This window comes from Haemaphysalis longicornis, unplaced genomic scaffold (genome assembly GCF_048455015.1).
Source record: "Haemaphysalis longicornis isolate Haplotype H1 unplaced genomic scaffold, Haemaphysalis longicornis Haplotype H1 scaffold_6, whole genome shotgun sequence".
In the NCBI taxonomy this organism is placed as follows: domain Eukaryota; kingdom Metazoa; phylum Arthropoda; class Arachnida; order Ixodida; family Ixodidae; genus Haemaphysalis; species Haemaphysalis longicornis.
In genome coordinates this window covers 62,421,379-62,446,328 of record NW_027526407.1, presented here as the reverse complement: position 1 = coordinate 62,446,328, position 24,950 = coordinate 62,421,379, and the positions used below count along the sequence as shown (strand labels likewise).

At 44.5% G+C, this 24,950-nt stretch overlaps 1 protein-coding gene across 1 annotated transcript; it reads left to right on the top strand.

Annotated features, from left to right (window-relative positions):
* Window positions 1–118: 118 nt before the first annotated feature.
* On the top strand, window positions 119–24,542 carry LOC144143042 (uncharacterized). The gene is made up of 9 exons (XM_077674863.1): window positions 119–199; window positions 4,478–4,606; window positions 7,295–7,405; window positions 9,172–9,300; window positions 10,049–10,180; window positions 13,414–13,536; window positions 22,392–22,520; window positions 24,163–24,294; window positions 24,429–24,542. Exons 1-9 carry the CDS (start codon window positions 197–199, stop codon window positions 24,540–24,542), a joined length of 1,002 nt encoding a protein of 333 aa, XP_077530989.1. The 5' UTR covers window positions 119–196.
* The last annotated feature ends 408 nt before the right edge of the window (window positions 24,543–24,950 follow it).

Here is a 24,950-nt window from a genome sequence, read left to right as displayed (position 1 = left end):
AATGAACGCGGCAAAAAATGCTAGTGAGTGCAGCTTTATTTCTGCAATCTTCAGTATGCACCATTTTTATTTCCTTCAGGGAAGAGGTCTACTGTTCAATGACGTGAATGCGTATCCGAGGGGCTATAAGGAATGTGACCACCAACAAGTTCTCAACAGTACAGAGTTAGCATCATTTTGTACGGGGCATGAGAATATGGTAAGTGCACTGATTGGGTGTAGACCGCCTTTTACTTCAGGCTCTCTGAAGTAACCATGCCAAGCATTTGAATTATTTTTGTTTTCTTTTGTAGTACACAAATGCCAACACATCTTCTCATGCCACTACACAAACATATTAACTGCCCCAAGTGTCCTAGAAAACTTTACCATCCCTTGCTAAAGAAAGTTGGGACAAGCACGAAAGCTTCCTACCATCAAACCTGCCAAAGAAGGCGTCAAAAACTTTGCTGAAAGTGACTGCAGTCGATCGTCAAGCCTTCAAAACCCAAATAACAAACGACGAACGAACCCATGCGACGAGTTTTGGGGCACAAATTGCATGCTTCTACGAACGATCTAAACGTTTACGAATACGTTAGTTATGTGATGAATGATTCTATTCCTCCATGATCTATTTGTGTATTGTCTCATCTGGAGCCGTTCAATTTTCGTGGCTTTCAACTATTCGGTTGGAGACATTGAAAGGCGAGTTTCACGCATGCGCCGGGTGTCCAGAAATCTTACAGCTTGTCGGTCGGCAAACGGTCTGTGGTGATATCCAGTAGCTTTTGGCAGGACGGAAAAAGCTCCCACTAAGAATGCTTTCGCTTAAAACACACGTTGAATATTTTTAGGCAAAGCTGCTGCATACGCAAAGCATCGCCACTGCATATATATATACTTCCCTATTCATTACCCGTGTGCACCACGGGCAAGGACACTATTAGACTGTTCAAGGACTAAGTGGCAATGGGTGGATCACTGGTGTTCTTAGAAGTGGCCGAGCTCCCACCTGTGGTTACCTCTTGCGGTGACCGATGGGTGCTTACCCACCATAGGTGAACTGGGCATTGGGTCACGGTGAATGACGCAAGAATTTCATTTCATTTCATTTCATTTATTTACTCTCAATGCACTAGGCGTTGCAGAGAGGAGTGTTGAAAAAGGAAATAACAATCTGAACAACCAAATGGAGCATGTTTAATAAGGGTATGCGTTTATGGTACTCTTGAAGTTGGCCGGGTCAGTGATTGATGCGATGGAAGCGGGAAGGGGATTCCAGTCAGAGCTTGTTGTCGGCACGAGGGAATTAAAATGAAGATTTGTACGGCTGCTTGGAATTGCAACTTTGAAGTGGTGATCGCTGCGGCATGAAATGTAGGATGGCGGCAAAAAAAGCGAGTTACTCAGTGAGTGCATGGTATGGTACATTTTGTGGAAGAGGCACAGGCGCGACATTTTGCGGCGAAGTGATAGGCTAGGTAGATTTAAAGTTGACTTCATATGAGTCACGCTTGCTGTACTGGAATAGTTGGGCAAAATGAAGCGAGCTGCGTGATTTTGAATTGCTTCGAGGCTACTGATGTGAATGTTTAGGCGTGAATCACATACAGATGATGAATATTTGAGCTCAGGTCGCACTAATGTTTTATAGAGAAGTTTCAGTTGCATCGGGGCGAGGGAGAAGTTACGGCGTAAATAACCAAGAGTGCGGTTAGCAATGTTTTTAATAAGGTCAATGTGAGTCTCCCAGGAAAGGTTGTCAGAAATTGTAAAGCCAAGGTACTTATAAAGAGCTAACTTTAGTAAGGGGGGAATTATTAAGTACGTAGTTAGTAGAAATATTACATGTTCGACGTGAAACTTGCATTCGGTAACATTAGGCTTCATTAGCCAAGTATCGCACCAAGATGAAACGTTGTCAAAGTCACTTTAAAGGGCAAGGTGGCCAGAAGGGGTTTTAATTTTGCGGTAAATAACACAATCATCGGCGAAAAGCTTTATAGAAGAAGATATGTTATGTGGCAAGTCGTTAATGTAAATTAGAAAGAGTAGTGGGCCAAGAACGGATCCTTGGGGGACGCCAGAGGTTACGGGTGAGAGGGGGGAGTTGGATTCATTAGCAGTTACAAAGTTACAAGAATACAAAAAGTTACAAGAACAGTTCCCGAAAACCAACAGTGACGTAAAGCTGGGTTTAGTATTCTCACGACTGTGTCAACAGAAATCATTACATCACTTGTAGGTCAGTGGTGCATCACAGTAAAAAGTCGCCGGTAAGTTACCGTTAGGGAAGTCATCCACGGTTAACGTGGTTCATCTGATTTGGGAGGATGTTGGCATAAGGGTGAAAATGCCAGAGAGCGTGAGGACAGCAGATAGCCGGGAAAGACTAGTGAAGGACAGCGGAAGGATGTCAGGTTTGTTCACAATAACAAGAATACCAGATCGTTTATGAGCGAAAAACTGTTTCTATCATCCTAAACCCACAAAACCGACACCCGCACAAGAGGCAATAATGATACAAAATGCGGTAAAGCGCAGAGGAAAGGACAGATCAAGCAGAGCATAAAATTCGAATTCCCAGAGTAAGGGCAAAGGACACCATCGGTAACTTCCAATTGCTGCGTTTCATCCGTGAAGTCCGTCTGGTCCTTGTCGCTTTCGTGGTATCAGCTCCCTTGGCAACGGGGCTTGTGAGACTCGACGACCGTCTTGCATAGGGAGGAATTGCGTTTTTGTTGTGGATAGCGACATGGAATTAGGGATGTGGTCCCGCATTCGCGACCAGGTTGTTTTCCGGCAACTATCCACCACCGCACTTCTCTTTTCTCCCACGGGGCCGCCCTAGCTCCCGAGCTGCTGCTCCTGGCAACACTTAATTCGCTGACTCCTTCATCGAGCTCGTGTTCTAAGTTTGAGTGCTGCAATGGGAACGCCGCATTATTTGCGCCATTTTTCGTTTGTGCTTTCTTTTCTTCTTCTCTTCGTGTGATGTTGTTTTGCCGGAGTGCCCTTTTCTTTTCGTATTGACTTCGCATCAAACATCCACGTTGAAAGTGTCGCGCACCAGATTACGAGCGTCGCCACACAATGCTTTACAAATAGCCTAAGAACATGTCCTATACACAAAATTCTTAGTAGTGCAAATTCGACGCTCGGCAGTATGCGGAGAAGGTTTTTAATGCACATAAATGTGATTGACGTCGTTGGTTTAAGGTTTGGCATGCTCCTCCACAAGGTAAAATCCTAGACATGTTTCTTGAAAGTAGGTTTCTCTCGTACGCAATCATGGGTTCAAGACTATCGGCTTTTCATAACATACAGGCCACAATTTGTAATGAGTTAGGACCTGCATTCTATGCGTCACACATATTCCGAATACTTGGCTTCTGTCTCAATGTTGTCACGTATTTTATCAGAAAGGGCACTGTTGTGTAGGGATACGCATCAATGATCGACGACGAGGAAGAAGAAACAAAATCATCGTCGTCGGATCGCGTGTGCTCGTGTCTGGCTCTCGGTTCTCGAGCGCTTTTAGGTTAGGCCCTTCGTTGTGGCTCTTTGGTTTGTTGTGCTTCATTCACCTACAAGACCACCCGCACCACCCGGAGAACACATTTGCTGTACGCTACAATATCCAAGTCAACAATTTTATGACAGAATAAACATTCGAGCAGGAGCTAGAACAGGACATTCGTATGGCTGGCGAAAATTCCTCAATCAGACAGTAGCCTAACGTAACCCAACAGTCTACCGTTTTCAGTAAAGGTCAAAGCAAGAGCACTGGCAGCGTACTAATAGGTCTTGATAACAACTATTACGATGACTGTGGGGATGCCTATAAAAACAATCTACTTTCTTGGTTGAAATATTTAAACTTCACAAGAACAACGCACAATCAAGGTGTTTCGTCAAAATCTACTTCTACCTCCCGATTAAATGTAATCGCATCTTTTATGTTCATACAAAACGTAAGCCCCAATTGTCGCCACCTCAAGAGGTTACCAACATGCATCTCTTAGTGTTTTTAGGTAAACGAACGGCTTCTGCTTTGGTATGCTGCGGTTGTTTCGCACTATTTTCTTTTCTATAAAGAATCAAGAAGTGAACTGACCTCTTTCCTGAAAGCTGTAGACAACAACCCAGTTTTTTGGATGTTTTATTTCAAAAAATAACTTCCTCCACATGTGGATGTTACTGGGTGATCAACTCTTGCATGAAATATTTCTTAATCTCGTTGAAAAGCCTTCACCACATGAACCCCCGGCCACAGCTCGGAGTTTTATCGGGACGCTTAGTGCAAAATGCATTGTGTTTTCTGGCCAGAGCATTAACCTTGTAATTCAATTACATAAAGTTAGGATTTTGGTGGGTAACGAAAGGTTGTTCGTTCTGTGTTCGCTTTTTTAAATTGCTCCTTCTCTTGGGCAGGGTCGCTGTAGGTTTGAAATGAACGAATTAAAGCGCATTTTCTCCGAACAAAATTTTGCAGGAGATTGAAGCACCACCTCAAGCAAGCAATCAACCAGCCGGTGATGAAAGTCCGGAAAGAGAAGACCAATCAACAACTGGGCTGCTTTGCCTATATTGTGCTGTTTTTGTTAAAAGTGATGAAAAAAAGGTAAAAGCAATACTTTTATAACGCCGTTCGACATCACCTACAGTTTCCAGTCTCTGCATGAAGACAAAAACATAAAGGTCACGTTAGCATTCTGTCGTTTCGGGGTAGAAAGTTAACAGATTGTATTGTGGCGGCTCTTCTTTAGATCTCTTTGTTTCATTCACCATAATTTTGCTAGTTTATTTTTGACGGGATTTCTCAAACATCAAACCTGCCCCATTGCGTCTAAATTATTCTTGGATCTCCTAAATATTGTTGTGTAACTGACATTCATTTTGAGTTTCCGGCATTCCTTGTTGCAAACGTCCGCCACTCCAACACTATTTTTTAGTACCTCATTGCTTTGCTGCCGCCGTATTTTTATTGGTTATATGCACACCTTATTTGTTTAAGGTGCCTATAGTGCTGTGCAGGTGGGAGCTGTGTTGCTGTTCATAAGTCACAGAGCAAAAAGTGAAATGTTTTTACTCCTCCCGCGACTACACTGCCAGGCTTGAGGTGTGGCCACGGATGCAGCTTATTCAGTGGACTGCAACAGTGCTTACACTAAACTACTCTATTGAGTTGTGTAAAATCGCAAAAATCATAAAGAATAACGTATATAATTCCTTTCTGCGCTTTCCTTCCATACCACTTCAGATTTCTTAAGTGCAGTGTTTTTAAGGAAAAGCCGGCATTGTTGCTATATTTGTAATGACACTTCAACAAATGTTCAATACAAATGTAGAACACGAGGGAGATACTTATAATTGTGTATCAATATGCACCTCTGGAATAGATGGAAGGAAGCAATCAATAAATTTCAAGGAATACACGTGTCTAGCAGGAACCCATTCAAATTACAATCCTCTACTAGGGCTACCACGTTCATCTTTTCCGCCATTGCATGGAGAGCAGATCTCACAAAAGAATTGGACTGCTATCTAACTAGCACGAGAGAAATGTCAATTATCGACAGTGCGCCAACACTGAATGAAGAGCCCCTCGTTGCGACAAAGTATTCTTTTACGGGCGGAATATTCGAGTGCGGAACAAGCTGTTTCTGCCAGCTGCTTTTGCCTGAGAAACACAGAAACCACGTGGTTTGATAGCCGCTATTTTCATTTGTTCATGCCGTTTTCACGACACGTGCAACCAGTACATTTTTACAGAGTCGGAACAAAACAGTTACATTACTGGGTGGAAGATTTGTTGATTTGAATTTGCAAAGCGCTATCTTGCATAATAAATTACCATCACCATAATCCATAGCTCACTCGAATCTATTGCATGGGCAAGGACAGTCCCAGTTTTTTCCGAACTTTCTTCTTTTGGCCTTTCAAAGTCTACCCTATGCACCAAATGGTCCTATTTTGTCCCTCCATTAGATTATTGGCTGTGCACATTTCGGAATGATGAATTTATTAATGCCGAACCACCCACTCGCATTAAACCCACATTAAATCCACATCAAGTGACCACATTAACAACTTCTGTGGCGGTGCTGCAAGCATACTTTCGTTGGCTGCCAGCATATCATGGTACTTTCGCTGGCATGCTTCGCTGCATGTACGGAGTTTTGCCTCTGGAAGAGGCTATTTTAAATTCAAGAAGCCATTTTTGACGCCTGCAGCCATGTTTATAATATATATATATATATATATATATATATATATATATATATATATATATATATATATATATATATATATTCTACGTGCACCAAGTGCAGTTGTTTCCCTATCTGACCTCGAAGATTGCGTCATTGTATTTCAGGTAAAGCAACTACAAACAATAAAATGTTTTGGGTGCGTAGCTGCTATTTGAGGCTGCTATTTGTCAAATCGAATTGATAATTCCTTTAAACTCAGGGAATACGGTCCCAGGACTGCAATTTCTGCAAATTCATTTTTTGTCAAAAGGATACATGAGTGGAATGGGCTCTCAAATGTACAAGTGTCTGCTGTGAATAAAAACTTGTTTTTTTCGAACCTGTAACCCCCCTGCTATAACGCCTTCGGGCGCTGCAGGTATATGTTGAATAAAGAATAAAGAATAAAGAGGGGATCCCTCTTACAGAGTTATTGATAGAGAATTTTACATCCTGTAGCAACCGTAAACGCTTAAAAGTAACGTAAACACCGTAAACGCTTAAAAAGTAACTGTTATGTACAAAAACGCCACTACGGCGTTATGGTGGCCTTCAAGAAATATTACAATCTTGATTAGCTAAAAAAACGAGCATTTTTAACTGACTCCGCTCCATTCCAAGCGAAAGCGTTCCTTTAAATACAAAAGGTAAGTAATATTGAAAAACGTTCAAATTTTCTACTGCAGTGAGGTGCTATGGGCGCAAGCGACGTAATTAGGGAAAGGCGAGGAACTTGTTGCCCATACTTTACCACCGAAGCCATACGATCAATCGTATCTAGAGGGTCCACTATAATCGCCCGTTTAATGTTTGTGGCGGTGTTTTAGCTCGGCGGCGCCAATGGCACGAACACCATTTTGTGACGTGGTAGAGTCGACGGAAAGTGGCTGAAGAGTCGTCACCGCTTCTTGTTTCCGTTATTATCTCGCTTATTTGTCCTATATTTTGCAATGAAAGCGCTACCGTTTTTATTTGTATAAGATTTTTAATGAACCAGTTTGTATTTTTCTTCCTCGTTCCTGTAAGTGGTTTCTCTTTACTTTGTTCGATCTGTACAGGAACACTTGAAGTACTGCCTCGGTTTGTTTCTTGAGTGGAAAGAATTGATCCTCAATAAGGTCTTCCACGACTGCCAAGAAAGTGAGCTCGACTGGAACTCAAAATCTTTCGTAAGTATCCGAATTTTTTATGCAGTATCCCAATTTTGTAAGCAATTCAGCTAAAATGTTTCCAAAGAGAAGGTAGTGAAGACAGCTCAAGAACACCATCTATTTTTTTCCCAAAAGATGTTTTTCACAGTCCTCACCGTATAAATTGCACGTATACCGCGATTGTTCGTCCTCCCAAAGCGTTTAGTATTAACAAACCTAATGACCACGCGCCTGCACAATGGGTAAAGTAGAAAATTGGTCATGTTTTAGACAGTTTTGAACGCGTACATTGTGATCATGTTGCTAAAATAGTGCTAAATCTCTTTCGCGTTCTCGCACCGCAGCAACCGAATAAAATTTGTTATGTGGTTTTCTACTTCTCATATTTTCTCCATTTCTTCTGCGGATGTAACCAATAAGTACTGACTAGCATTGCCTTTCTCAAAAAGGCGACTTTTCTGGCTCCTTTATGAAACATTTTATTTTAAGGTGGCGATTTTCTCTGCTACTTTCAGAAATTTCCCTAACTTTTCCTTTTGAGGCGTTAGAAACCTTGCAAGTGGTTCGTGGTTGAAGGGGGTACACTTGCGCTACATTGCGTAGACCTAAAAGGGCAAATAACTAAGGCATACTTTCCCTCGCACGTAATTGATTCTTCTGTAGTTGTTTTATCAAATTACTCGTGTAGACTTTAGTACTTGTGTCTAGAAACGTTTGAATGTCGAAAGCTGCAACACGTATACTGTCATAGTCAAGCCATCGAGTCGCCGTCGCGTTGGACAGCGTGTTCGTCCCGCACTCCAGAGGCCCTTGGCTGCATTCCAACTTAGACATAAACGTACCCCGCCTCCTTTAACACTTAATTAGTATTCTCTGCCTACAGGAGGTTTCATGAAAAATTTGGGTAAGTGCAGTCATTTGTTGTTTTATTGGTTCTTTGCGTTAATTCCCGGCATTTTGTATGCTCCCTCGGCGATAACCCGCACATTTCATCAATAGGAATAATGAAATATAATAAGTAATAAACAAACCTTTAAACAAGGCAACAAACGATTGTCAACCTAAAAAGAATAAACGCAGTAAAATAAAGGCAAGGAATAAACCCAAGCCAATCAACGTCATATAAGGCAACAAACGATTGTCAACCTAAAAAGAATAAACGTAGTAAAATAAACCCAAGGAATAAACCCAAGCCAATCAACGTCGAATAAAGCGTGTGAGAATGAATATGGAGTGACCAAATTATTAAAAAGATGTGATGAATTTATCACCTTTATTATGATTGCGGGAAATCTTACGAATTCATTTATTATATGTCTTACCCGGTTATTGAGAATAACGGTATGCAGACCAGCTACAGACCCGTTTCGCACCTGTGGCATCGTTTTCGTAGCCATAAAATAGGCCAATGGTTTACATGGGTTTACATAAAAAATTTGATATGCATCCGCCTTTAAACTTTACTGAAAAAACAGTGTGCACTTCCGGGAAATTTTAGAATAATGATGTAACGTAAAGCTAAAGCATTCGCAAATTAGCAGCATGGAGGGACAATACCATTGGACCAGTTCACCGAATTGGTATGTGCCTCTGGTGAAGTTTGATGAAATATATGAAACAAAAGGCGTCGTCTTTTAGCAATAGTGCAAGTGTTTTTTCTACTCACAATACCAGAGGCCAGAGCTTTTGTCGGGTTGTAACTTGTTTGTATAAAATATGTATTCTGCTAAGTTTAAAACATACCGATAATACTGCAAAACAGAAAATTTGACATATTTTTCCAGGGCCACATATTTATATGTCCCATATTGGACTTGGAATGCCAGAGGTCATTCATTATCATGATGTGCAATTCCCGAGAACATCGTAGCGACGAGTGCCCTGCCAGCAAACCAGGCCGCTCATATTTTCTGGTAAGCGGGCAAGATTGCACCTTGATCACAAGGTTCTTTTTGCAGCCCCGTGTGCATGACGCAATCATAAACAGAGCTAACCAAATTGTTCTGTGCGTATTTGGGAGCTGTGTGTAGCAACGTTTGCTATTTATTTTTGTAGCTCGTATTAGCATCGGGTCTAAGTACTGTAAAGCAACTGTCGCAGATAATTGATTACTTGCGCTCCTAATATTTCAAAATTAATTTTTTTGTGTAATCCTTATTAAAGCAAGTGGATTCAATGTGTATATATCAATTTCGTGCTTCGCTTTGGTGAACTATTGAAGACGTGGTTAGTGATGCGCGTTTTCTTAACTTCTTACTTGCAGTGACCACGCCAAACAAAACAAAGAAGCACATCACACTGACTAAACGCTATGCATGTTTACAGCGATTGGTTAAAATTGAGGAGGTAGTATTAGGTTTTTGCTGAAACCGCCTTCAAATTCTAGGATTTTAAGAATTCACTGCATCAAGAAATGTACGCAGGTCTTACGTAATTTATAAACAAACGAATATTCTCAACAAAGATTTGGATAGAGACACCGGAAAATGACCTCCATAAAATAGTAAATAAAAGCTGGGCACATTTCCTGTTCGTACACTATTTCGGCACGATGGTTTACAGCACAGTGACTCGCTTGAATGAAACATTGTTATTTTTCTACAAAAACAGGCAGGCTCACTGTACTAATTTTTCAATTTTTAAATGTTTCCGTGCAAACAGAAGCATGTGAGCAATTGCCCGACGTTCTCCACCAAATGCAGCGAATTGCTCAATAGAGTTGTAGGCAAATACCGCCGAGACCATTCGAGCAATGGGTGTCCCGAAGCGCAGAAAACCACCGGAATTCTTGAGGTGAGTTTCGTTTTACCTGAATGCTCAATGGCGAAAACGTACTTCGACCAAGAACGAGGTTCTTCTTGGGGTGCCTCGTAAAAGACGCCATTACAGCGAATACGAGATACCGTAAAACACTTCGGGATTCTGCAATTTTGCATTGAACTAAAACATTGATATCGCCAGAAGGCAAAAGGAGGCACTGACAGGAATTAGAAAGCCGAGAAACCAAGCCACGCGGAGTTCGACGATCAGCATCCCCGCCATCAACAGAATTGGAATACACTTCGATTTGATGACATAGACCCTGAGAAAAAAAATGAATGTACGTGCGACGGCTGACGGAAACTTTTCCAGACTATCCGCGCTTCTTTTCTCGTTACAAGAAGTTCTAAAAAGTGTACGTCGCCGTTGTATTTGTTCGAGGGTTCAATTTGTTTTATTGGGTGTTAATGAATCTTAACCTAATTACTTCTCCTTCACCTGTGCCTTCAGTATTTCTTTTTTCGTCGCTTGGGCAGTCGTGCACTATTATGTCCAATATGAAAGGGAACACAGGAATTCGTAGACAACCCCCTCACACTCACCCATCAGTGATACGCAGAGGCCGCCATCGGAAACAAATTGGAAAGGGGGACGCTGTTATAACACCCGCTCCCCATTCCCGCCGTGAGTCTTATCGGCTGTCGGCCGATACCACATTACAGCGAAATGACGTAAGCTGCTGCTTTGAGAAATTCCAGCGTAGTGGGAGTGCCAACAGTTACTGGAAGAGCGCCCTCATTTCGCCCTTTGTTTGTCACAGCGCCATCCGCGTATCGCTGTGCGTTTGTTTCGAGGCTGCTTTCCACGCATTCCCGTGTTCCCTTTCATATTGCTCATAATGGTGCCTGACGCAAAAGTGAACAAAGAAAGCAACATATGTAAGCCAGGTAAACGTGAAGACAGGTCTCGCCTCCCTATTATTAGTCTTACCCGCCGCGGTGTCTCAGCGGCTAAGGCGTTGCCCTGCTGAGCACCAGGACGCGGTTTCGATTCCCGGCCACCGCGGCCGCTCCTCTGATGGAGGCGAAAAGCAAAAACGCCCGTGTGTACGAGATTTCGGCGGACGTTAAAGATCCACAGCTTGCCAAAATTAATCTGGAGCCATCTACTACGGCGCGCCTCATCGCCTGCGTTGCATCGGCGCGTTAAACCCTACGATCAATCTGTCATTGGTCTTCCGCTCCCTTTTTCTGTTTCTTGCTTTCCGTGTTTTTTTGAAGGCCTCTAACCGAGTGAGTTGAGTCCTGCTATGTTGTGATGCAGTAAAGGTGTGTATAAACACCCTTCAGCAAAACCCACTCAGTAGGTAGCGCACTGCGGGATCAATTGTCAAATTCGAGTGGATGTGCCGTTTTCCATTCAGAATTGTGCACGATGTGGACGGGTTGACCTTCTTACACGATTACTTGAGACAGAGTTCAAGCGCAAAAGCACGTGACCTATTCCGCACTGATACACATATCAAGGATGATTTTTGTTGACTTCTAGCGCCCATTGTTTTTTAAATTTACTTAGGCACAGACTTTACAAAAAACCAATAATCCTTACGAGGAAAAACGAAGAGAACCCCAGAAAACGTAACTGGGACCGGAGCTGTTTTAAATATTAGGGCAAGGCTGCAAACACTATGCCACGTTGACACGCTAGTTATGGTAAAAGAATAGTGGAAGCTATCTAAGATTTTTTAGTTGGGCTAGGAGATATGCAATAAAACATTTTGAATCTCAAAATGGGGGCCACATGTCGTGTAAAGAACAGTTTAGTTCTGTAAGCCGACTGGCCTGGTGAGTTGACCCGTAACGTTGTTTTTGGACATGTGACACAGTTTCGGTATTTTTGCTTCATTGCCGCAGCGTCAATTAAAACACTCTCAATTATACATAAAATTTGCATGAGGTCGCGGGTTCGATTCCCGGCCGCTGCGGCCGCTTTTCTGATGGAGGAGAAAAGCGAAAACGCCCGTGTGTACGAGATTTCCGCGCACGTTATTGGTGCCCACGGAGTCAAAATTAATCCGGAGCCCTCCACTACAGCGCGCCTCATCGGCTCCGTTGCGTCGGCGTACGTGTTAACCCATACAATCAATCAATCAAATTGCATGAGAGCACGCCGTCTGCGAGCGCATTGGCGTCGTCCGTATTTGCGCAAGCACGTACCAGCCACCTCTTTAACACCAAACTTGAGAAACTACAGCTGTTTGACAATAGAGAGATCGTTGACTTGCTCATTGCACAGTCTAAAGTAAACGCGCGTGCAAGAACTTGTATTGGACACGTAACTGTCCAGCGGCCGCAGATATCGTGCGCGCTTTTCTTCTCGTAGCATGCTAGAAGAAGTACTTATGTGCTCATTGTGTCACAGGAAACACACATGTTGCATAAGAAATGCCAGTAGTAAAGACTGCGTGGGTAAACATTACCCGACAAAATTTGTGGGTGATGATAGTGGGTAAAACCGTATGTCGTCATGGCACAGGTGTCGCCCGGGTTCCTGAGATGAAAATATACAGCTAAGAGGGTTGTTGGGTCTAAGAGGTTGTTGGGGTACGGTAGACTTAACATACACGTTCTGAAAGTAAAGATAGAAGTTAGGATTGTCGCTAACAATGCTTATCTAAAAAATCGAGTGTTCCTTCACATCCATTTTGAGCTCAGAGGCAGATTCATTTTGTATTTTGCTTCTTTAGTGAGTTCCTATAGGATCGTTTCGTGTTCGAGTTCAGTGGCACGTATTTTCTCAAATCATCTTTTTTTTTAGCACTGAATGGATCGTTTCTTCAGCGAAGTATTTGGTGAAATCTGTTCCCCTGTGGAGTAATTTTCAAAAAATGAAAATCGTTTGGAAGTGACGCAGTAACGCAATGTAAATGCATGTATTCTTGCGTTCGGGCGTCTATTTGGGGCGGAAAAGTGTAGAAAACTCACGGAGTACCCTCCGGCCCCGCGGATGCTGATATCTCCAAAGCGACGCTCATTCTTGCCGAGGGAGGGAGGGGAAAGTGTTGAATGTGCTTTCAAGACTTTTCGGCCCCTAAAAGCGACTCCCCAACCCAAGCGTACATGCATTTGCATGCCACTACCATGTTGCTTCAGAACGATACCCCTTTTTTGTAGAATTCGGTCCCTGATACCATATGTTATGCGCAGGCACTGTCACCTTATGAACTACCAATAAACTTTTCATCTTCTGTTTATTTTCAACGACAGGCGGAAGTCGGTCAGTGTTCTACACCGCAAGCCAGTGCACCTCACGGCAAAACTGAGCAAGATTCAGAAGATACTGACCTATGCCCGAATTGCTTTGCCTTGTTGAAAATTGAGGACGTTGCGGTAAGCAACTCTGCGCTCGTTGTATTACGTTTTGGTTTGCTTTAAGCGCCATTTTGGACGGGATGAATGACACGTTGTATTGAAGATAAGTCAACGTTTTTTTCCGCGTTGTTCAAAAACGATGGATAATTTTGATTTAAAGAAATGCCCGGATCTTTGCTACTAAACATGTTCCGAAGCACACAGTGAGACAGGCATGGACGTTCTGTGGCCGAGAAAGCCTTTCGCGAGAAATCTGGGGAATATTTTCAGGAATTTCGTTCCCCATTATTATTTATTTTGTTTGCTTGAAAACACGTAAAAGCCACACCCCTGAAAAATAGCTTGTAAAGAAAAATGCTGCAAAAAAGCCTTCGTAATCGGTGAACTACTCTGGTCTGAAACTTATGAGCCCAGCATAACGCATCTACGTGGCACGGGAAGCTGATTTTTTCTAAAAAGGGTAAAATGTAGGGAAAGAATACGCCCATCTTCCCGCGAGGGAACCCTGATGTGATGCCACGCATCGGGGGGTTCAATTGGCGTTTTCATTGGGTTGATTATCTAAATCGAGTGAAACGTGTTGTGAATGCGTATGATGCATTCCATCACATGCGGGTGTTCTCATACGCGGGAAGATGGGCGTAATTTTACTTTAGCGTTTGGAGTGACGCTAATATTGGATTGTGTCACACCACTCGCTGAAGGGAACGTCGCTTCCATCACGTCTTCATCGGAAGAATCGAGTCAAGCACGCAGTCGTCCAGCAAAGTGACGCGAAGTCGAACGAGAGCGAGTGCTGACTGAACCACGGGGCGGCCTCTCTCGCATCCACCGTGGTCCCACGTAATTCGCGCCAGCAGCGCCAAATCCTCCCCTAGTAGTACGTGGCCTCTGAGAAACGTTGCATTAATCGCCATGGCAACGAGTGGTGAGGGGGGAAAGGGCGTTTGGTGACGTCGCGGACGCTGCTTGCGTCATTTATCCCGCGGCAGCCAGGCCGTGCCGCCGCGCTCCGGCCCCTGAAACCGACGCTCGTCCAACTTTCGCGTCTGCCGCCGGTCGCTGCCTCATGAGCCGCTCGGCAATGGCACCAGGCGCGAAAGTTGGACGAGCGGCGCCGATGACTCGAAATGGCCGCCGCCCGTCGTTTGTTATGTGTGCAGTAACGTGTTTAATAATTGAACGAAGAAAACATGTAGGTAATAGTACGTTTTCTGGTGTCGAATTGTTGTCTTTGTGGCGATAATAATTGGAGTGTTACGCAAACATTATTTTTGCTATGCATTTATTCAAAATTCATATGAGGGCGTCTTTGATTCGCAGTCATGAAAACACATGTACTACACCAATATATTGCACATACATTTTATGTACACAGTATTGGACTAAGCAAAAATATGACATATGCAAATTTAGGCATACAATATTGTACAATAGGGAAAAAACGTGCTACATACACATTTACAATAACACGGTTAGGCGGGCTAGTTGGTATTCTGAATTCATGGCTGTAACTTTTGCGCAACTTTACACGGTGACAGGTACAGGTCTTCGTGTCCCTTTTTGTATCGGTCTCCGTCTAAAGTTGCGCAAAAGTTACAGCCATGAATACACATTTAGGTACACAATACTTGATTACGAAAGAAGAACTTCGAAAGTTCTAGTCCCTACACAGATTTTTTTTTCGCGCACACCTCGGCGGGAGAAGAAAAGAACTTGAAAGTTCCACTCAATGTATACTTTTTTCTTGGGCTCACCTCGAGACAGGAATGTTCTTTAGACATTAAAACAAGTCGTTTCAGTTCAGAGACACAATAATTGGGAATCTATATGTTAAAAGAAAGCAGGCACATGGCACACGTACGCTTCAAGCCCTGCCTTTCGGGCGAGTTAACGCAAACTCTGAAAGAAAGCGTTGACCCGCCCATTAACCTGCATACACTTCCGAGAAATCATGTTCAGACCAACAAAATTCAGCCATAAAAAACTGTTGCAACACAATGACCGCACTGTAGATACTCTTTGCTGGATTATATCTACGTACGAAAACAATGCCCAACCATGTGCACGTCGTAGAACACACAACACAAATCGAACGCACCCGTCTTTTCTTTTAATGGCGCGTGAATTAACAGTCTGCTTACCGGGGGTGGGAGGGAAGGCGGGGGGGGGGGGGGGGGGGGGGGGGAGAAGACACCCAGAAAAAAAAGCTTTCCTGTATTTTAAGCCGCAGATATCGGCCAGGTTGTTACAAGCTACCCTCTAACTCGTGTCTGGGCAGCTCCTCTTATCTCATCCTGTCCGATACGGCATTGACCATTCTAACTTTAGAACTATGGAACACCAAACCCATTCGCGATAAGATGACAAGGCGCGGGCGCGCGGTTTAGATTGAACAGCAAAGCCGGCAATGCTACTTGGTTTTATTTATTTTTTAATGAGCGAAACGCTTGCAATGGCGGCTCCAGACAACGCATGTATTTCGGTTTGGCCTTCCACTGCTTCATGTGAAAATCGACTTGCATTGAACACCGCGGAGTTACGTCAGATTTTTCGGAGCTCTGAAGCAACGCTTGGCAGTAGTTTCGCCGCAAATATACGTTTTGGAGCAAGACGGGGGAGGAAAAAATGCTTAGGGCGCAGCACCTCCACGCCATCAATCGATGTGGTAGTATGTACGCCATGAAAGGCAAGAAGCGCGTACAGTTGAGCTTGCCTTCTTTGTGAGCAGGTGCGTCGTGATGACATTGGATAGATTTAGGAGAGTCACCGGAGGAAACGTCCAATGAAGTCGCAAACCATCCTCGACTTGGGGCCCAAACCTAGACTCATACCTGCTGCACGAAACAACAAAAAATACCTTGATAAGTATACTGAATCGACGTTCCAGCAGTTACTAAGGCAATCATCAAAAAACGGCAATGCCACCACAAATTGATCTTGCGAGCAAGTGTGTGCGTGCCAAAGACGCGTTTACTTCTACTAAAACTTTGCGTACCTGCACAGCTGGGATATATTTGCACATTAGTTTCCACTCCAAGACGAGTGACATGTCTCATTAACTTCACGTTACATGCGCGAATTATTTTGAAAACAGAAGAGTGCAATCAGTCGGCTTTTAAGGAATTCACTGTAACTTGTACAAAGCTAATTTGCTTACCTGTCGTCTTTGGAGAAGGCGAGAAACTTGGTCGAACTGTACCGCCCTGTGTTGCTGCACCACAGAGCTGCGCAGGAGTGGTAACACTCCTTCCTCCGCTGCCCCATATTTAGAATACATTCGAATGTATTTTATAATGCAGCGAAACTTTCCGCTCGTGGAAGCGTTTAGGCAACCCGCGCAACCCTTCACACGCCGGCTCGCTCACGCACGTACCGAACTGGCCCGCCGTGCGCGCCGAGAGAAAGAAAAAAAAAATATTGGCGCCGGTGAGCTGTTGCGCATGCGTGAGGAGGCACGGAAGCGTTGACGGTGTGGAAAGAAAGAAACACTGAGGGAAAGGGAACGGCCACGCCGCAGCACCGTGCCGCAAGGATCGCCACAATTTCGGAAACCGAAACTAGCCAAAGTCGCCGACCAGTGACTGAACCGCCGCGGCGCGCTACCCGCTTTATAGTCACAGCGCCTGATGGAGAGGAGACAGCGGAGGAGAGTCGCGCATGCGCACACTTGCGCGACGCGAGCGGAGCGAAGCGAGCGAAGCGCGCGCACGCAGCTGTTTTTCATGATAATGAGACGGTGTGACAGGGTTGCGCTCAGCTGTCCGAGAGAAGAGCGGAGGAGAGTCGCGCATGCGCAGGTGGCCTGCGGACGCCGCCGACGCCGATGCAGGAGGGACATGCCTCAGAGCAAGAGATGCGCCGCATCTAAAAGCTTTCCTCGTCTCAAATTCGACGCACAAGAATGTGCTGAAGACGCATCACTCTGGCAGTAGATGTTTTGTTGGCTGTAGCTGCTTCCATTGAGTTTAACTGTTCATAAATTTATTGTTTTAAAGTTCGCGTGTCTATTTCTAGGCAATTGATGGTACAGGGAAAATATCTGAAGGCGAAAAGTATTAACACACCGTTGTTGGCACCATCAACGCTTTCCTTGCCCCTGACGCCGAACCTTCAAAATTTGTCGGTGATTCTTTAATATTTTCCGGCGCACCTGCTTTTGTTTGTATAATTCAAAAAGCATTAGGTTGCTCATTTCTTCGGCAGCTACTCCTCTTTCCACGTGACAAAGATATGTTCTGTAGCGGAGGCGCCCCAGGGCGACGGCTCTGTGGCAAACGTGTTGTGCTGCTCAGCCCAACGAGGGAGGTTCAGTTCCCGGCCGCGGTGGCCGCTTTTACGGTGCAAGCAAAAAGCGAAAACATCTTTGCATCGAAACTTCACCGCTCGCTAAAGATCACCAGGGGGTCAAAATTTATCCCTAGACGTCCACTACGGCGAGTCTAATAGCTGAGTTGTTGCGTCGGAGTCTATAATCTCTAAAATGTGTGCTTCTTGTGCGGGTGCGTTACAATTATGAAGCGTAAAAAATGCCGGCGCTTCTGGTCAGTGCCTCCGCAGGCGCATAGGGATGTGAAAAGCAGGAACTGCGTGAAACACCGCTTCACCCAGCGGTGCAACCGACATTTAGCGAGACAGGGCGCTCTTTGCGGCAGTAGAGTTCTTAAAAAAATTGTCATGGTAATTCCTGTCAATTTTCAGTGGGAAATGCTCTAAAATACCTCGCATTGTGCAATCACAGAAGTTAAATCCTCTCAAAACATCAAACTCTTCGGTTTTACCCACAAACCCCCGCCCACAACAGGGACGTCACAATTTGAGAGTGAGGATGGCTGATTGATTAGCCCACTCTAGGCCACTGATTGGTCACTGTGACAAACAAATCTAGGTGGGTTCAAAATAGGTACGTAGCCCACCGTTCTCACAGTCATACAGAAACCCGGAGGTATTCAGCAGAACACGAATATAACACATAAAAACCAACGAACTAAAAGCAAACCTTTCACCCTCCATCGGTTGTCAAGTGCCTTGTCTTAAAGCAATGTCCACACCATGCCGCCTATAATTGTGCCCCACCCCGCCAAAATTCGTTTCCTTTGCTAACACGTGGAGCCCGTAACAAAGCCTGGTCGCCTACCCATTGACGCATCCCGGCCGACGACTCGCCAATTTCAGCCGTGTGACGAACGGAATCTTCGCCCAGTAACTTTGAGCAGTCCAACGGTCGCATACAGAACGTCTGGTTCCCCCTTTCTACGTTTGTCTCAAAGTTTGACCCCTTCACTGACCTGCAGCTACCGTCCGCTTAGGGCTTTCTCATGGCGGTAATGGCGGTCGTTAAAATGTCAATGGTCCCCCTTCACCGGTTTCCCAAACGAACTGAAGGAAGGCCTTGTTGAAAAGCTTACCTCGCTTTTAAGTATTGTGGGTGACGACACACTTGCATATGTCTTCTCCAAACCCGCTCGTTGGGTGAATGCAAAAGCGCGGTGAATAACAAAGAAGCTACCGCGGTCTTTCTGCGCGCCCCTCGCGCCCAAGTCAGCTCGGCCGGCGGGAAGACGAACACAATACAGGTAAACCCACTATGCCCACCGAAAGCCACCTAGTCGCCGGGCGGTATTAATTAGGTATGGCAGGTGCGCGAAGTTAACTCAGTGTAACAGAGTGGACACCGAGAAACAGGTCTAGAAGAAGGCCAATTACTAAATAGTGGGAGGAGATACGGAATTTCACGACGCAAAGAGTGGACTTGAGCGGCGCGGAACAGGAGGGGTGGGCCGTTCAATGGGAGAGGGCTTCCTCCTCCAGTGGACCTAGTGGGCCGGCGCTGATGAGGATGATGCAACAGCTTGGTCTCTGACGCTGCTCCGCCATCCTTGCCCCCCTTGTGAAAGCTGAGCCAATTTTTTAGTTTCGAAGCACGTCTTGCTTGGGGGGATGTCCCACGTCCATGCCCCGTCCGCAGCGCCCCTCATGATGATTGTGGCAGGATGCCCCTAGGGATTGGCCAATCAAAAAATCCATCACGAGATAGCTTTGCGTTCAACCACTGTCGTCATCTTCCCGTAGGGGAACCGCTGAAGAAGTTTAGATGCGAAGCATCTCTTGCTCGGGGGGATGTGCCGCGTCCGTGCCCCGTCTGCAGCGCCTCTGATGATGATTGTAGCAGGATGCCCCTAGGGATTGGCCAACCAAAAAATTCATCACGAGATAGCTTCGCGTTCAACCACCGTCGTCATCTTCTTGTAGGGAAACCGCTGAAGAAGAAGAAGATGAAGACAAAGCTGCGATGAAGAGGGCGTGTACGTTGCTCTCAGCCGGTGCACCAACGTCAACAACCTTTACCTTACCAACACTGACGGAGGCTACCCATTCTAGCACAGAGACGACAACATCGACAAGAACATGATGGACGAGTTTCGGCGCCTCGAGAACCACCGCCTACTAACCGAAACACTACAGTACTTGCGTGCCTTTGCAACCGGTGTGAACCCAGACGCGGAGTTCCTTCTGACGCTACTAAACACCAGGTCACTCAACATAACGGCAACACAATGGAACCACACGGAACCCCCATGATGCTTCGCATCCTCATCAGGGTTCCCCACGGGAAGATCGTGTAATTTTTTTTTACTCGGAGATCTACCCTGTGCAGAGTTTTTTTTTTTTTTGCTCGAAATTTATTGTACTCCACAACTCAATTTTCCGCTCGCCGCCCTCAACAATGCTCGAAGTCCCTATTGTATTGCACGAGAAATGCACGCGGACAATATTTGATATAATTTCAATAACTCTGCTAGGGCAAGAGCCCGAGAGTCCTGGAGGGGAGATGAATGCCTGCACTCTGGCTCTGCGTGCCCCTCTCCGGGAGTTAGAGGAAATATTCGGAAGCAGAAACTCGATATGAAACAGCCAGTTTCTGCCTCCCGGAGCAGGGCACGCAGCCCTCGTCTCTTTGTTGTCACGATGAGCGTAAGTTTGCGGTTCATGATATCGCCAAATCAATTTTATCGCTTATAAGCCATCGATTATTTTATTTAACTTTCGGTAGTGATCTTTATTCGCCTTTGTACACGGGTTAATCTCACATTCGTCTTGTGCCACTACTTCGTCATATGCAGCTAGTACGTTGTGTCTGACAGCTGAGGCTGCTGGTTTCTCGTGTAAATCCTCAATGTGGAGATTTTAGCGAAAGAAGATTTTTGGGATAAATGTCTTCTCCTCAAGAGCATTCTCAATATTGATTAAAGTGTACCCGGGTTCCGCGGAAGGTGCGTGAAAAAAATATTTGCTTTTTTAAGTCTTTCCATACAAAGTATGACTACCTGCTATGTATTGACACGTATTGGTACTTGATCTAATTTATCGTGTGTTATTCATGGAGGGTACCGTTACTAGTTTTAACATCGGGACCCTCCCTGGCTTGTGAAATAATTTACAGTGCCAATTTTTGGAATGCCTAATAAACCGAATCTCAAACTGAAAAACCCTGGTTCTAAACATAATTTCCCTGGATTCGCTAAATCAATTTCTCGAAAGGTGTGCAACAACCGACTGTCGAAAAAACAACCCCTGTGCACACTACTACACAAGGGCAACGGAGCTTATGTAAAGAAATAACCTCTTATATATAAAAATTCCGTCTTACAATAATCCGTTCTGAATAAATTATTGGCTTGTGCCCAAGCAACAAATGGACACTTTGAATGTAGTTCTTCATAGATTTGTCTGGTTGAAGTTCTCGCACCTAAGAAGTCGATTCAAGAAAGGCGGTCGGCAAGACGTATAAAATCGTGACAGGCAGCCAGTCATCACTATCAATAAATATATTTTGGTGTTTTAAATAGGCCATTTTTTGCCTTTTTATATACGTGGACTAACCTATTTGGTTATATAAAAGCCCCTTAATATAATGCGACAAGTTAAAAAAAAATGTGAAACCAAAGCTATATGGATGGAACGAAAGAAATGTTGAATGTAGTGCGAGTTTAGTGACATGACGTTTGCATTGGGCAAAGCTAGAAACATTTTTAATTGTTCGCAGAGATCAGGCATAAATAGGAAAGCAATAATTTTCAAGAGCCTTGCCAGCTTCATGCGTCCTGTTATTTTGTACGTAAATGTCATGTCGAGCCGGCTTAGACCCAAAAGAGAAAAGTGCATATACAAATATGTTTCTAAAGACACTATTCTGTCTTGGGCTTATTAATGCGAAAATTTTGGTCTGTCTGTGTGTGGCTGTCTGTCTGTCTCGCTCTGTCTGTCTCGCTCTGTCTGTCTGGCTCTGTCTGTCTGTCTGTCTGTCTGTCTGTCTGTCTGTCTGTCTGTCTGTCTGTCTACATTTCTCTGTGTCCGTCTGTTCCTCCTGCTATCTGTAATGATGTTGGTACTTGACATTGTTGATCAAAAAAACATTTCGCGTGTCTGACGCAAAACATTAATGAATAAAGGATATCTGGAATGTTTTTTTTAGTAACAATACAGGGCTGCTTGATTTTTGCGATATAAATTAGAAAATGTCTTCAAAAAGATATTTTGACCCACAAATAGAAATGGCGCACACATGCGGCACTATACCTGCTGAAGCATTCCAAGAAGTGCAACGTATTAAAAGGTTCCAGTAGATCGCGCGCGAGGAGAAGTGAAACGCCGTAACTTTCACTTGACTTAATTAAGGAAACCTCCATCGTATTTATTGTGTGGAGCGGGACGGAATTAGCAGAGCATGAGGTGAGCGGGAAGAGGAGAGGCTTTTACCTGGCAGTGGCGGCAGACGACTTCAGTCCTGAGAAGAGATGTGCATACGGGAACCATTTTTTTCCCAAAGAGTCAATTGTATGTCATAATCGATGGCACTTTCATCTGCGCAGGACCACGCAGATAACTGTCCAAAACTCGTCATCTGTAAAAAATGCTCCAACCGTGTTGTGGCCAAAGATTACTGCAAGCATCTGGACGATCAGTGCCCAGCAAACAAGCAAACCTGCACAAGTTCCCAGGTAAAGACTCTGGCTATTCTGGCATAGCAACCATACCGCATGTTTTAAACGGAACGCCCAAGAGGAGTGATTTTTGCTTGGATCTGAGTAAGATAGGCTGATAATGTAGGGCTCATTCCTGCAGCAGCGCGTGACGGCAGCGGGAATAAAATAAAAGAAAATTCAAAAAGGCTGTCGGGAGAGAAAAAATAAAGGTGCAAATATAATTAGTAATGATTTCGTACGTAAGGATGGTGTCTTGAACTAACTCGGGAGGGAGTGAGGCAGGGAAAGTTCGAACAAGCGGTGATTCTCCCTACCTCTGTGTGGATGCCGCTTTCGAGATTAAGATATCATGGGTTGGAGTAACCATGCTTCACTGGGAGTAGTCGCGGTTCAGGCATTTCATGCCGTAATAAAATTCCAAAAATTCTGTCGAACAACAACAGCGTCAAAGTGCTCGAAAGCTGCTAAGATGGTTAAGGCTATACTTCAGAATACAGAAGAGCTGAATGCAAATACCTGCAACTAGGGACATCCCTGACTTCCTAGTACACCCCAGCGTCCGAAGCCCAGAGAGCACTATACTTCCCAATTATTTGGATGAAAATTAGCTGATGGACTCTGCACATCTATCGAATGTGTAAATGGAAACAGTTTCTGTTGAAAGCTGTTACAACAGAGTTAAATGGGGAAATGTCCTGAGGAGTAAGGTGTGGCGGAACGGGGGCCATTGTAATTGAGATCGCGGTAAAACGAGTTTAAAAATCGTCTGTGAATCTAAATGCACAAAGAATTCCCGGTAGAAGTGGCGATGTGACCGCATAGCCGGAAAAATTATGAACGCGCTTCCGCAGCCATTGGTGTGACAAAACAGTAGTGCGAAACTTTAGTTCACTCACAACCTGTAGTTACGTTCTCCGAGCTTCTCCACTAATTTTTCCAATGATAGTGACTATTTATTCGAGCTTTAGTGAGACACGCTGATTGGCAAGTGAGCTCAAATTTAGAAGTAAGATCTATCGCCAGTAAGGTAACGTGGCTGCAGAAAATACGGAACGCTGGGGCTCTCACGATTTTATTTTTAATGCGGATTTAAGTATCATAAATGAACGAATTTGTAATTCCCCCTCGAAGCAATAGAAAACACCATTCTAGGCTGCAAAGTGCACAGAACAATTCAATTTTTCGACTAGGGGTAAAACAGACAATACGGCGTCTCTGAAGGAAATTTTCTTCATCACTTAAAAATGCTTCAACCGCTGTTATTGCTACACACCGCCATTAGTACTCGGCATGTTAGCGTCAAGGAAGGTTTAGTGCAGTTATACCGCGGTTGTACCAGAGTCGCGAAAAGTGGGCAAGCTTTCGGTCTCCGCACGTCGATCAGAAGCAGTGAGGCGTTCCTAGGGCCACCCGTAACCTCCTCCGCAAATATGAAGTTGCCTGAGATCCATTAATCCTACAAGGCATTCTTCCTAAGGTGAGAATCGAAGAATCACAGGAAAGGTTTGGAAATATTCGTATTATGCACCTTTCTGTATTTTGCGTGCACCGTTACGGAGTGTGCTCACCGCCGCAAGCGTCGAAAGTGGAAACGGTACGGCCGGTTGCTATTGCACCCAGAGTTAGCCACTTGGCTTTGTCTCTTGTTGTATTTCAGGTGGATGAAGATAAAGATGAAATTTCAACCAAACCAGCCTGTTATGGAGCACAAAGTCGAGCGCACGACTTAGAAGAGGGAGCTCTTCCATGCCCCTATTGCCAGACTCCGTGGGAAAACAAAGATCTGCAGGTAATCTCCAAACCACTTATACTCTTCGAATATTGTACGATGTATGCCCTTGAAGTTATCCCTTTAAGGTAAAAATCAGTTGGAAAACATGTAAAAAGTGACAATTCAGTTGGCTTTCTTTCCTATAAAATTAGGAAAAAGTGTCCATCAGTGGAAATAGGGTTTTCTTCAGGATAGTAATACGGGAAATGTCCAGCAAGCATCTAAAAATACCGTCCTTTGTGTTGTTTCTTCCACCGTGGGAATAGTGTTCTCATTTAGAAAGTACTGTACGGTTCACTATAAAAAGGAACAAAAGAGTGTCTGTTAAAGGGGCCCTGAAAGCCGTTTTGAGTACACTAAATGAACTAGCGCAACCGTTAAATTGGGCCGTCAACGTCCTCTGTGCCAAGTATTACTCTTTTACGCGCAGCGGAAAGCTCACACTTTTGTTGCAAAGTTTGTCGTTTTTTTTTCACCCTTCCCTTCGTGTTTTTGGACGCCGCCATCTTCACATGTCTACATCATCGATTCCCAGATGTTCGTCATGAGCTAGACATCCTGCTATTGGGCGGCTTTTTCACGCACTTACGGCAAAGAGATGAGTCGTCTGCTCAGCGTCGGCTCGCCGGCTGATCTGCCAGCGGAGTGCCGGAGTGCTTGGGCATTTTACGACA

What these genes read in the sequence shown, in the direction of transcription:
- LOC144143042 (XM_077674863.1), top strand. An exon ending in AAACCACCGGAATTCTTGAG is followed by an intron (nt 10,181 to 13,413) that starts GTGAGTTTCGTT and finishes TTTCAACGACAG; the next exon opens with GCGGAAGTCGGTCAGTGTTC. An exon ending in AAACCTGCACAAGTTCCCAG is followed by an intron (nt 22,521 to 24,162) that starts GTAAAGACTCTG and finishes GTTGTATTTCAG; the next exon opens with GTGGATGAAGATAAAGATGA.